This window comes from Bos indicus x Bos taurus, chromosome 16 (assembly GCF_003369695.1).
Source record: "Bos indicus x Bos taurus breed Angus x Brahman F1 hybrid chromosome 16, Bos_hybrid_MaternalHap_v2.0, whole genome shotgun sequence".
Taxonomy (NCBI): Eukaryota; Metazoa; Chordata; class Mammalia; order Artiodactyla; family Bovidae; genus Bos; species Bos indicus x Bos taurus.
Window position 1 is genome coordinate 30,802,024 of NC_040091.1, and position 14,174 is coordinate 30,816,197.

General features: G+C 46.0%; 1 protein-coding gene across 2 annotated transcripts in view; it reads left to right on the plus strand.

The window, feature by feature from the left end:
- Window positions 1-14,174, plus strand: part of SMYD3 (SET and MYND domain containing 3) — a 739,173-nt gene that overhangs the window by 629,903 nt on the left and 95,096 nt on the right. For both annotated transcript variants that reach the window (XM_027564668.1, XM_027564670.1), the window contains one exon: window positions 1,953-2,127. In XM_027564668.1, coding sequence (XP_027420469.1) covers window positions 1,953-2,127 — 175 coding nt within the window. The remainder of the gene's footprint in view (window positions 1-1,952; window positions 2,128-14,174) is intronic.

Genomic DNA, 14,174 nt, shown 5'->3' on the forward strand with positions numbered 1-14,174 from the left:
GCAGAAAGGTACCTGTCCTGGCATCAGTACTCTTTTCTCTTCAGGTGGGCTGTCTGCCCTGCTCTCCTCACTGGAACAGAGTGACTTGTGGTAAACACCCAGCAAATGCCAGGGACTAAATTTTTGAGCAAACATTATACATGTCAGCATAAGCTTGGGAGAAAAGCCGCTTAGTTAAAATTATTCCATTTTTTTGCTCACTGAGGTGTTTTTACAGGAAGGGTTTGCCTTGTTTGCCAGGAGACTTGCCAGTGTTGCGAAGGGAAGTCGTCATGTGATTCCTGCCAGCTTGCTGGGGCATAAAGCAGATGTATTCCTATCAGCGGTTGCATCTGGCTTTTACTTCCAAGGCTTGTCACCTCAAACCTCTTTAAAATGAGTTGGAGCGTATATAAATGAATAGGCAAATAATAATGGAAGTCACACAACTTGATGTTAAAATAGGGTCAGAGTCTTGCCACAGAAATGTCTGGGCATTGTGTAAGAGACAGTCGTTCCTCCTGATAATCCATCACATATCTAATCCTAGGATGAAAAGCCACAGAGGTTAGCCTGGCGTTTGTTACAAAACCAGTGCATTGCCTAAGACACCGCCTCCCCCAGCCTCTAGGGAATACATGCAGTAAACTTCAAGCACACACATCAGATGAGTAAAACAGAAAGCCACCGAGTCACTTTTCTTCAGTAAATGTACCTCTTCCAAGACCACAGTTAACTCCTCAGAGGCAGGACTCGGCCTAAAATGATAGAGCATCATGTACAGAAAGGCTCGTTAGCCGTGTATTTTGACGCTTGAAGTTCTACCCAGGAAGTCAGGCCTTAGTGCCAGGCATTCCGCCCTCTGAGGATTATATATTTCTTGTGAGGATTAATAAACATATGAGCTCTTGGGAGTTTAGGGGAGAATGGATACATGTATATGTAATGCTGGGGCCCTTTACTGTTCACCTGAAACTACCACAACCTTAATTAGCTGTAATGTTAGCGATAGTTCTTGAGTCCGACTCTTTGCCACCCCAAGGACTATAGCTCCCCAGGCTCCTCTGTCCATGGAATTCTCCAGGCAAGACTACTGGAGTGGGCTGCCATTCCCTTCTCCAGGGTATCTTTCTGACCCAGGAATCGAACCCAGGCCTCCTGCATTGCACGCAGATTCTTTACCATCTGAGCCACCAGGGAAGCCCCTCCCCAGTACAAAATAAAATAAAAAGTTAAAAAAGAAAGATATGAGCTCCCACACACACGGTTGACTTGATTGGTTTATTTAAACTGTTTACTAATGTGTCAGAAAGCAGTGCCCTGAGAGTCTGAATGCTGGAAGAAGTAGGTTTGGCTGAGCACGCACACAATGTTTAAGTATAGACTTAGATCACTTTTGTTTTATACTCAAAAAATTTGAGATCCAGTGGAATGGATTTCTTTCAGTTGCTTCCCCTTGAGTGTGCCCATGGGTTGTTTTTGGTTTCATATATGCCCAAGGTTCAAATGACACAGAAGCAAAAATGAGCTCTTCCTTTTTTAAAAGGAATCTCTCTAAAGCTTCTTTAATTTCAGATGAGTTTTGAAACAGCAGCTAACAGAGTAAATAATTATAAAGTGAACTTACTCTTTAGCTCAGTTTAATAAGTAGCTGCATTCATTTGAGGACTAGGTTTCAGGAGAATTCATCTAGGAGGACTAGGAAGAAAGAATGGCTCTCTGAAAGTCTAATCCCCCAAAGCACAGGCTTGGTGGGAAGATGGTTTGTTGATGTAAACAGAATTTCCTTCTCTGAGACACCACTTACGTGTTTTTGTTTCTCAAGTGTGTTTTCAGGGAGCTCATTTGTGCAAAAATAATGGGCACTTCCTTCCCTCCTGTGCCTGGGAGCTCTTCAGCCTTGTAGAGACTCTAATTTCACTTTTGTTTTCTCTTGATGAACACAATGAATCCTTAACTGAGGTTAATAACAGAGTGGGAACAGGTTCTGGCCATGTGCCAGTCAATCATAAGCAGTAACGCTGAGCGGCTTCCTGATATCAACATCTACCAGCTGAAGGTGCTCGACTGCGCCATGGACGCCTGCCTCAACCTCGGGCTGCTGGAGGAGGCGCTGTTCTACGGCATCCGGACCATGGAGCCTTACAGGTGAGTCGAGGGGACAGGCCAGATTAAGAGGCAAAGACTCGAAGATGTAACCTCATGCTCATCAGAGCTGCTTTATAAGACTGCTGCATCTGCTTCTCGCTTGATGTGTAAAGCCAAACCTTTGTTCACTGATGCGTTCATTCATCATCCATAGAGTTCCTTCCATATGTCAGGCGTTGTGTCTGTGCAGGGACTAGTGAGATGCTGTCTATATGGAGCCAGTGATTCTAATAAAGTGCGCTGCTCGAGGTGGCAAAGGCAAGTGCAGAGCCCGGGGCAAGGGGAGCAGAGAGGAGTGCAGGACAGACGTAGCTTGTGCGGTGGGGCTGTGGCATTAGCTCTGCTGATGGGCACGGTGTGGGGTCCTCCGTCTGGCTGACAGCAACGCTGGTTTCTTTCACTTCTCAGGGCTTCATGGTTCTTGGGGTGCCTTCACTTGAATCATTTGACCTAACTGCCTTATGACCCAAGCTGGAGAGCAGGGAGACAGCCCTCTCAAACACATCACTGAGGCAGAGGAAGGAACTGTTGGTCTTTGTTTCTTGACTAGTCTCAGCTCCTCCAGGCCAGTGTGTGTTTTGCCCCAGATCAGAGGAACTTTGGGAGGAATAGCAGTGTTAAAGTCTGGTGCTGGGAGTTTGGCACTGGTGGGTGTGGGACCCTGGTTTGCAATGGGCTAAGAACCTAAAGCTGTGGAGGTGATGGAATTCCAGTTGAGCTATTTCAAATCCTAAAAGATGATGCTGTGAAAGTGCTGCACTCAGTATGCCAGCAAATCTGGAAAACTCAGCCGTGACCATAGGACTGGAAAAGGTCAGTTTTCATTCCAATCCCAAAGAAAGGCAATGCCAAAGAATATTTAAACTACCACACAAGTGTATTCATCTCACATGCTAGCAAAGGCATGCTCAAAATTATCCAATGTGAAGAAAGTGAAGAACTAAAGAGCCTCTTGATGAAAGCGAAAGAAGAGAGTGAAAAAGTAGGCTTAAAACTCAACATTCAGAAAACTAAGAACATGGCATCTGGTCCCATCACTTCATGGCAAATAGATGGGGAAACAATGAAAATGGTGAGAGACTTTATTTTGGGGGGGCTCCAAATTTACTGCAGATGGTGACTGCAGCCATGAAGTTAAAAGAAGCTTGCTCCATTGGAAGAAAAGCTATGACCAACCTAGACAGTATATTAGAAGGCAGAGACATTACTTTACCAACAAAGGTCTGTCTAGTCAAAGCTATGGTTTCTCCAGTAGTCATATATGGATGTGAGAGTTGGACTATAAAGAAAGCTGAGCACAGAAGAATTGATGCTTTTGAACTGTGGTGTTGGAAAAGACTCTTGAGAGTCACTTGGACTGCAAGGAGATCCAACCAGTCAATCCTAAAGAAAATCAGTCCTGAATACTCATTGGAAGGACTGATGCTGAAGCTGAAGCTCCAATACTTTGACCACCTGATGGGAAGAACGGACTCATTGGAAAAGACCCTGATGCTGGGAAAGATTGAAGGCAGGAGGAGAAGGGGACGACAGAGGATGAGATGGTTGGATGACATCACCGATGTCATGAGTTTGAGTAAACTCTGGGAGTTGGTGATGGACAGGGAAGCCTGGCATTCTGTAGTCCATGGGATTGCAGAGTCAGACAAGACTGAGCAACTGAACTGAACTGAACTGAAGAACCTAAGTTTGGAAGATGAGATAGATCAGTCTAGAAGAAAGGACACAGAGACATACATACCACCATCTGAGGTTGAAATAGCCATCTCCAGCATGCAACAAGGTCACCGAGTGTGGCGAAGGTGCCTTGAAAGCATCTGAGACCTGCAGGGGTTGGAGGTGGGGGGTAGTTTCCTGAGGGTAGCAGAGGCGCTGTTTCAGGCAGATGTTGAGTTTCTCAACTCTGAAGACCGTATGATGTCAGCCCTAAGGGACTGAGCAGAGGGAGGATCCAGTCTAGACTTGTGCAACATGGACAACAGGCAGGGGAGTGGTCCTCGGGGGAAGGAGGAGAGGGAAGTAGAGCCCAGGGTGCCACCTGTCTGCACTTGAGGAAGAGCCTCGGAAGACAGTGGAGTAGGAAAGTTACCAGGATCCACATGATAAGAACAGAAGCAAGTCCAGGGACTAGGATATTGGTTCAGGCAAAGGAAGGAAGCTGGAAATGACATGCTTGGTCAGGAACCCAGGAGCATGGTACAGACAGAGAAGAACCTAAAGATGGTGCAGACCCACCAGCCAGGTGCATGGCAGAAGTCCACAGGCCAGCCACAGCACCCAGGTGACCCTGAGGGCGTTTTTCAGAGCTTCTCTAGGTGGTTTCTTCCACTGCCTTGTGGTTAAACAGCTTTGGAATCCAGACTGTGAGTCAGCTTTAATCAAACTTATAGGAGATTGCCTTGAGGGCTGAGACTGTAGACTTTCCCATGAGCGTGAAATGTCTTTTTAGTATGATGAATCTTGTGGGTTCTCAGAAAAGAGGAATTGAATACAAAGAGATAAGGCTTCGTTCACTTTCTGAGCCTCTGTGTTGCAATGAGAGGCAGGTTGGGGACGGTTGGCGTTACCTCTCTGAACTCAGGGTTGGGTCTCAGGACGCTGAACTGCAGGCTGCCTGATGAGTGAATGGATGCCAGCCAGGAGACAGAAAATCCTCCTTCCTCCAGACCCCCTTGGCAGCCACTCACCCCATGCTGCTGGCTGGGCTGGATGCACACTGACCCATCCTATCCATCCTCCCCATCCTTTCTGCAGCTAAGCCACCCCTGCCCCCAGTGCAGAAACATACATTGGTCCCCTGATTCATTAAAAAGGCAGCATGCCTTCGAGGGAGCTCCTTCTGCACGTACTTTTGAATCCTCTTTTCTCTATACCCACTGAGGCTTCTCTGAAGGACTTTCTTACCCCTTCATTAACTGGCAGTTTCACCAACTTAAATTTGAATCAAACAAAGAGGCCTTTCTTGTAAGTGAGGCCAAGTCCACCAGAATATACTCCATGTTGTTTGGAATACATTTGCTTATGTTTCTCTGGTGTTTGGCAGGTCATGCTTACTCTGTAAATGTACCCTCTGTTCTTAGGCTGGGTGACATGTTTCCAAGCTTCACTCCATTTTTCCTCCTGGAGCTTGTTACGGAGTTGCTCTGCAGTGTTCTGTATTTCAAGAAATCAAACCTGCAGCAATCCACTTCAAATGAGTGGGAACTGAACGGTTTGTTTTTGGAGCTGTAGCAGAGGAGAAGGCAATGTGTAACCCAGAGCCAACAGAGTTAAGAGAAAGGAGAGAGGGGTGGATGCTGGCAGACTTGGTCTTTTTTCCCCTCAAGCCCTTTAACAATCATAAACTGTGAGGTGGGAATCCCAAAGTGGGCAGTGGGTTTTGACCCATAGGTGAGGGAACTGATGCTGTGGGACTCAGCAATCTACACCACCTCCCAGCAGATGCTCTTGGTTTTATTGTGTTAGCCCCTCAGTCATGCCCAACTCTTTGCAGCTCCATGGACTGCAGCTCACCAGACTCCTCTGTGGAATTCTCCAGGCAAGAATACTGAAGTGGGTTGCCAGTTCCTCCTCCAGGGGATCTTCCTGACCAGGGTCTTCTGCATTGCAGGCAGATTCTTTACCATCTGAGCCACCAGGCAAGCCCAGCAGATGCTCCGGGGGCGCTTTTTGTCCACCTGTAAATGGCAACCCACTCCAGTGTTCTTGCCTGGAGAATCCCAGGGATGGGGGAGCCTGGTGGGCTGCTGTCTACGGGGTCGCACAGAGTTGGACACGACTGAAGTGACTTAGCAGCAGCAGCAGCCAAGGACATGGGCAGTTAGGCATGTTACTGAGAGGTGACTGGATTGCTGTCTGCTGTAACAGGTTTACAATGTTGATATTACCGTTTTCAACAACTATATTGAGGTCAAGACTCTCAGAGATTTTGTCACTGCTGACCTTGGTGAAATCGTAACTGCCAACCTGAGAGAAGGTGTCCATTACTCCATTTTTATCCAATCCAAATCAATCCATTGCCCTCAACTCCCTTCTTGCCACTCCACTTATTTTTACTCAATAGAAGTTCCTTTTATGATGCAACATAAAATATTAAGTTCTTTATGTTCCATAAAGCAATTTAGAATTAATTCACATAGGACAAAATGTGTGATCTTTAGTATTGACTCATAGTATGTCCCCTGAGGGTATCTGTGCATGTATCTCTGATTATATATGCAGGGTCATCTGTCCCTTAGCACTGCAGACATTAAGCAGAATGAAAGTAAGTTAAAGATATTTCACAAATTTTATTTAAAAATTTAATTCGGTCAAATCTCAGCCATATGATAAATTGGGTCCTGCAAGTTAGTTTGCCAGTTGGTAGTTTAGAACTTGGAAAGAATTTTCTTATTGAAGAAGGTGTTACAGATCATGCTGAGGTCCCTTGGACCAGCCCGTGAAAGTCTGCTCAGCATCATCAATATAGGCCATAAATTTAAAAAAAAAAAATAGAAAGAAAGAAATACAAAAAACAAAATTGTACATAGTTTTAAAAACTAAGATTTAAATTATGCTGACTAGAAATGAAACTTGATTTTCTTTAGGAACCAGGAGATGATATGAAAATAGGCTTTTTAAGGCTTCAAGGAGCACTTTCAAGATATTTTCAGATTCTGTTAATTTTTATGGTAAGAATAATGTATACTTTTAGGAAAGGACATTTTCAAAACAATGGAAAGGTAAAAACCCGCCCTCATATTTCACACTTCTGTCCTACTCCCTAACGATAGCCATAGTGAGTTTCTTTCTGAACTTTTCAATGTGTGAGGTACTCATCTGAATATATTTCAAAGCCCCACTATCCCATTGTTTCCTTACTTTCCCCTCCTTTCCTCACTTTCTCTCTCCTTCTTATCTTTCTTAGGAAGAGACTTGGTCCCAATCCTGATCTATTAAATATGCCTACTAGCATGATGGGTGGGGAAAGAAAGGTGAGAGGGAGAAAAAGAATATAGAAGCCAGTGGAATTCTCCTCTGTGGAAGAGAGAGAAGGGGAAAAAGTAGGGTCTCTGTCTGTCTCATGTTCCATAACTGACTTTTTTCATTTTATAACCAATGTGGACATCTGGGCCTCATTCTGTACCCATTCTCTTTAACAGACAGCTAGTATATCATCTCATGAGTGTACCATCATCCATCCCTCTGGTTTCCATGTATGTTTACCATGTCAAACAATACTATGATTAACAGCCACGTACCTGTATCCTTGTGTTCCGATGTGACTGGATCCATAGGGTGAGTCCACATGGTAAATTCCTTAAATGCTAATTTGCTCTAGCAAAGGTGATGTTCATTTTCAATGTTAACTATTTCACATTTCGATAGATAATTATTACCAATTTGTGTCCCCCATCCACCAAAATGTCCCTCTTTCTTCCAAAGGATTAAGAAGGGATGGCATGATCTTGATGATATCTGATTTAAATTCATTTCAAAATATATAAGGACCTTCTCATTTCCCTGATCAAGGTCTGTTCTTATAGAGTGAGGTTTGCTTGGACTGATTTACTTGTCCACAAGTAGTGCTGGGTATGACATTTTGTAAATTACTTTAAAGATGCAGAAGAACAGGCATGATGAAGGATCTTAAGCATGAGTGCGTATATGATGGTGCCATGATCAGAGAAAGAAGTAAGGGGATATGAAATCCTCCTCAGGGGAAAGAAAGCATGAAAGAGTAAGATTTCATCTTAGGTCAGTGTCTGTGCTTTGTTGTCAGGAAAAAAAAAAAAAATAGTGGGAAGAACAGAAGTAAAATGAGCTAGTGGTTTGTGTACATGACATAGTTACAAGTAAGAGTTTGTAAATCAGACATTGCCAGTAATTACATAGCAGCCGCCTCCATTTTCATTTTGCCAGTAATTTTTAAACTTTTCCCTCAGAAGCTTCAGCAGATAAGTTAATGAAATGTAAGGTTTCGTCAGAGCAGTACCTTCTACTACTGTTGTCAAGCTGGCTTTTCTCCTGAAGATGTGCAGTTGGTCTTCTGTGGGGTTTTGTCATCCATCAATATGACGTTCTGGTCTGGGAGCCGGCAGGGCATGTGGGTGCTCGTTACCCGAGTGCAGTCCCTCACTCAGCACTCCCTGGGCCTGCTCTGCTGCTCCTTCACGTCTCCGTGTCACACAGACCTGGTGAGATGGCTCCAGGAGGATGCTCCTCTCCGTATCCCTCATCCCTAGACTGCAGGGTCTTGTGTGGGAAGACTTCCCTCAGCCACACTCATAGAGGAGGACCCAGAATATCAAGCCAAGCCAGGTCTCCATCCGGGAGCGGACACGAGCATCTGAGTTTCACCCCATGCTCTGTCCACTTACCGTGTTTGCCGTCTGTCTTCCATGCTGAGGTTTACAGAATTATTTCACTCAATGAATGAACAAATGTTTTATTCTCTGCTCACTGATGTGGACAGTGATCCCTTAGCCACTTAGTCATTTTTTTTTATACACTGTAATTTTCAATTAAAATATCTTCGGTGGCCAACCCCCTGTGTAAGATTTTGAGCCCTGTGTGCATGTCTGTGTAAAGCACAGAGTTACCCCATACCTCTAATCACGGCCTCTCTCTGCTGCTGGTTCTGTGAGCTTCCTTTCTTAGCCATCGCCTCTTAATCTTGACACTGGGGCAGTGATCGCCAGCTTGGCCATGGGGGAAGGGGTCCATTGAGATCTAAGTGCTCTTAATTTTACCTATTTAATAGCAGAACTTTAATACCAAAAGACTCTCTTTTTGAAAAAAAAAAATTATTTATTTATTTGTTTTTGGCTAGGCTGGGTCTTCGTTATTGTGCGAGCTACTCTGTAGTTGTGGTGTATGGGCTTCTCATTGCAGTGGCTTCTCTTGTTGCAGAGCATAGGCTCTAGGTACCCAGGCTCAGTAGTTGTAGCTCCCGGGCTCTTGAGCACGGGCTCAGTAGTTGTGGAGCATAGGCTCAGTACTTGTGGAGCGCGGGCTCAGTACTTGTGGAGTGCCGGCTTGGTTGCCCTGCAGCATGTGGGATGTTCCTGGCTCGGGGATTGATCCTGTGTCTCCTGCCTTGGCAGGAGACCTCTTCACCACTGAGCCGTCAGGGAGGCCCCCAGGGGGCTCTTTTAATATAGAATCTGGAAATACAACCATAGGAAAATGCAAAGGCAGAGAGGGGAAGGAAGACTGAGGACAGCACCTCCGACAGCTGCAGCAGTTCAGGTGCACGTGTGTTTCCTAAACTACTGATGTGAGCTCATCCCGTTTTCCAGGAGTGCATAACCTGGAGCTAGTGTGAGCCTGTTGGTAGAAGAAAGGAGAGCAGGATAAGCAGTTTCTCTCACTGTACTTTTCTTGGGGCAGCAGAAAAAAAAACATCTCGCCTTCAGGGGTCCACTCCTCTAAAAGTACCCTAAGCTCCCTTTCGCTCTAACCCTCTTGCTGAAGATGTCGCCTGTATGTTTGGGGAAAGACCTGTTTGTCGACAGTGTGCTGGGTGGTTCCAGTTACATGAGAATCGCCCAGCTTTGTGGTCTTAGTTCTGAAAGAAATAAAGGACAGTCTGTGCTTGGAGTTGGCATGAAGCTCTGGCAGTCTCTGAAAGAGACGAGGGGTGACCACAAGCCCACCCATTCTCCTCGATGCGGTGGTCCCCCTGTCCACTGCTGCCACCCCAGGCTCTCTGGCCTCTGAACAAGGGCTGCAGATTTTGCCAGAGCTTCTAGCTCTAAACAGGCCTAGGTCACGGGCCAGCTTCACAAACCAAGTCTTCATCCAACCTGGCTATTCCCAAATAACTGGGCACTGCTGATATATGTACAGCCCCTGCTGGGAAGAGAAGGTGACCCACACATTGCCCCAACATGCTGTTCATAGCAGAACACACGTAAAACCCACGCTTCCTCCTGCCTCTTGGCCGTACTGCTTCTGATGTTTGTCTCCTGGCTACAGGAGGGCCACCCCTGATCATCTTTCAGAGGCCCCACCTTCTGCTTTATCCTGGATCCTAGGAAATCTTTGCTGAACTTTAATCAACCCCCCATCCTACCCCCCATCCCATCCCATGCTTGAGTTGTTAGATCAGCCCACCAACCATAGCCACATTCCTCCAGACAAGAAAATCCTGCGGCCTCAGGCCAGCCTCATCTGTTCCCACTCTTACTTTGACTCTAGAGACCCCAGGCCGGGTGGGGATCTGGGACCTGCCTCTCCTCTGTTGCATTTGCCGGTTGCTCAGTCAACAACCTCCCTGTGGCGTCAGATGAAAGCCACGCTCCACCCTGGGATCAGGTACCCTCACCGGAAGGCATTTCATCTTCTGCGTTCACAAGTGTGTATCCTCTGAGATGTGGTGTTCAGTCCTCCTGTTTATGAAAGCGTTTCCAGAAGAAAAACATTTCTCATTCCATTTCACATTTTTTTTTTAACTTTCACAAGCCATTGCTGAGTACTTTGACTTTGCTGACAGAAATCTTCTGTTTCTTATTACAACAAATTGTACCCTGAGCAGCAGGATATCAAATCCTAGGGAATCTTTTGGGATGCATTGAATTTCTCCTGTTGAATCAATCTCTTGCTTGGCTGCCCCTGCAGGCACATAGCTGCTATCTCTTTTCCTTTTTCTCAACTCTTGGAAGAGAAAATAGGGGGAAAAAAAAAAAAAATATATATATATATATATCTCTCTCTCTCTCCCATTTTCCTCTGTAGGGAGCCAACAGAAAATCAGGCAGGCCTGAGAAATGGGAAGTGACAGATACAGCTTCAGAAGGTTCAAAAAAAATCCATGAAAACCAACCTTAATTTCATATAAATACATGTTTTATAATTAAACAAAAATGTTTTGGTCCACACATTCACATTCTATTTATCTGCGTATTTGAGTGAAGTCCATACTGAGTTTTCAGAAATTCTCCAAGGATAGATGAACGGACCTTGGATTAAATTGCACAAGTAAAGCTGATTTATCAAGCCTCATACATTTGATCACTTACAGAGAATGGTGATGCCATTTGTAAGGAACACTAAGAGGTCCTTGAAATAAATGAAAGATGGAGAGTAAATAGCCCCCCAAATGATACGACCCAGTTCTTGAGAGAGCCAGGTTATTTTGAGTTGGAACAATATCCTTCCGCCTAGATAGTTCAAAGCTCATAAGCTCATGAGAGCATGAAAAGTGAAAGTGTTAGTCGCTGAGTCCTGTCGGACTCTCTGGACCCCATGGACAGTCGCCTCCATCTATGGAATTCTCCAGGCACAAATACTGGAATGGGTAGACATTCCCCTCTCCAGGGGATCTTCCCAACCCAGGGATCCAACCTTGGTCTCCTGCATTGCAGGCAGATTCTTTATTGTGTGAGCCACCAGCAAACTGCCTGGGGGAAAAAATGTGTGATATGTTCAAGGGATGCAACCCAGCCAGGGACGAGGAAACTGGAGTGCAAGAGGGTGGCAGTCTGTAGCCTTGAACAGGGCAGAGGGTGGGGCCCTGGGGGCCGAGAGGGGAGTGGAGACAGCACCGGCTCTACAAAGAATGTATGGCTGATGGAAGTGGCGCTTCCTACACAAAGCACTCCAATCACACGATTACACTGCCCTTCAGAATTAAAGAGAAACAAATCTGCTCTTGCTTGTAATGGGAACTATCACCGTAATATCCTCCCAGAGTGAGATAAATCGGGTTCAGCCATCACAGAAGCATCCGGCAGCTATCCTTTAGCATCATCTTTTGAGACGACTGGGTGAGAGGAAGCTAAGAGCCCTCCTCCACCTTTCAGCTTCCCTCAACTGAAAAGTAATTGCTCTTATTTATTAAGAGCCTCCTGTGGACCAGGCAGCTTGCTCGTCCCTCTCATCCTCCCAGCACAGTGAGCAGGAAGTTAGCCTGCCCTGTCTTCTACATGCAGAGGCTGAGGATGAGACCTACGTGACTTGCCAACTCAGTGGCAGAGCTGGGGTTCAGGCTCGGACCTTACATTTATTTATTTTATAGTGATTATAATTTTCCAGAAGAGTGTTTGAGTCAGCTTGACCCCGGATCTGCTTGATTGTAAAAGTCTGGGTTGTTACTGCACTGTAGACGGCTGAGTAGTCTTTCCAGCTCCACCACCTTGCCTTCCCGCTGCATAAATCTATCATGATTCTTTTTGTTACAAGTGACAGAAACCCAACTCAGGCTGCCTAAGCATTGAAGGGAGTTTGCTGCCCTCAGAACCGCTCAGCCAGGGACAGAGTTACTGTGACAGAAGTCAGGGATCCAGGCTGGGTCATCAGTTGGGTCTCTGCCTCTCTTACTCCCAGTCCTTCCCTCCTCCTCTCCCCACATCTGTTTCTCTCTGCTCCCTCTTCTATTGCCTTCATTCTTTCCCACACAGGCCATCTCCCCACAGTGCAGTAGAGAAGATGGCTTCCAGTAACCCCTAGTTCACGTTCTCCTAGCTCTGTGACAAAAGAAGACATATTTCCTGTAGCTCTAAATGTTTTTTGGGGTGGGGGGGCATGCCATGTAGCATGTAGGATCTTAGTCCCCTGCTGCTAAGTCACTTCAGTCGTGTCCGACTCTGTGTGACTCCAGAGACGGCAGCCCACCAGGCTCCCCCGTCCCTGGGATTCTCCAGGCAAGAGCACTGGAGTGGGATGCCATTTCCTTCTCCAATGCATGAAAGTGAAAAGTGAAAGGGAAGTTGCTCAGTCGTGTCTGACTCTTAGCGACCCCATGGACTGCAGCCCACCAGGCTCCTCTGTCCATGGGATTCTCCAGGCAAGAGTACTGGAGTGGGGTGCCAGGGATCAAACCTGCACCCCCTGCAGTGGAAGTGGGAAGTCACAATCACTGGACTGCCAGGGAAGTCCCTCTAGCTCCACATTTAAGAGTATGTGTTTTGGGTGGACTTGTTTGGCACCTTTGGGTCTCATGCCCTCTGCTTCTTGGACCAAGGGAGATGATGTGCTGGCAGCCCTTCCAGTAACAAGGTGTGGGATGGACAGAAAGTATTCAAAAGCTTGGACTTTTGATCCAAGTGAATCAAAAGTCATGATGAATGACTGATGTGAATGATGGACAAAGTAGAACGTTCTCCACTGTACTAGTATACTCAGAGATGACCTAGTAAAAATTTTGGAAAGAAAAAAATTCATGTATATTCATTTCAGTTCAGTTCAGTTGCTCAGTCATGTCTGACTCTTTGCAACCCCATGAATCACTCACTCCAGGTCTCCCTGTCCATCACCAACTCCCAGAGTTCACTCAGACTCACGTCCATCGAGTCAGTGATGCCATCCAGCCATCTCATCCTCTGTCGTCCCCTTCTCCTCCTGCCCCCAATCCCTCCCAGCATCAGAGTCTTTTCCAATGAGTCAACTCTTCGCATGAGGTGGCCAAAGTACTGGAGTTTCAGCTTTAGCATCATTCCTTCCAAAGATATCCCAGGGCTGATCTCCTTCAGGATGGACTGGTTGGATCTCCTTGCAGTCCAAGGGACTCTCAAGAGTTTTCTCCAACACCACAGTTCAAAAGCATCCATTCTTATATTACCATGTGTAAAATAGATGGTGCTCACACGTGTCCAACTCTTTGTGACCCCATGGTCTGTAGCCTGCAAAGCTCCTCTGTCCATGGGATTCTGCTGCCAAGAATACTGGAGTGGGGTGCCATTTCCTCCTCCGTGGGATCTTCCCCACCCAGGGATCAAACCCATGTCTCTTGAGTCTCCTGCAGGTGGATTCTTTACCACTTGTACCACCTATGAAGCCTGTGTAAAATAGATGTAGCATAGGGAGCTCAGCCCAGTGCTCTGTGACAACCTAGAGGAGGGTGATGGGGGCAGGTGGGGGTGGGAGGGAGATTTAACAGGGAAGGGATATATGTATACTTGTGACTGATTCACATTGTTCTACAACAGAAACCAACACAACATTGTAAAGCAATTATCCTCCAATTAAAAATAAATTTAAAAAAAGGAAAAATCCCAAGGTGGGAAAGAGAGTCCAAAGGCTGATAAATAAAAAGTTATGACATGGGAGAGAAAGAAAAGATAGCA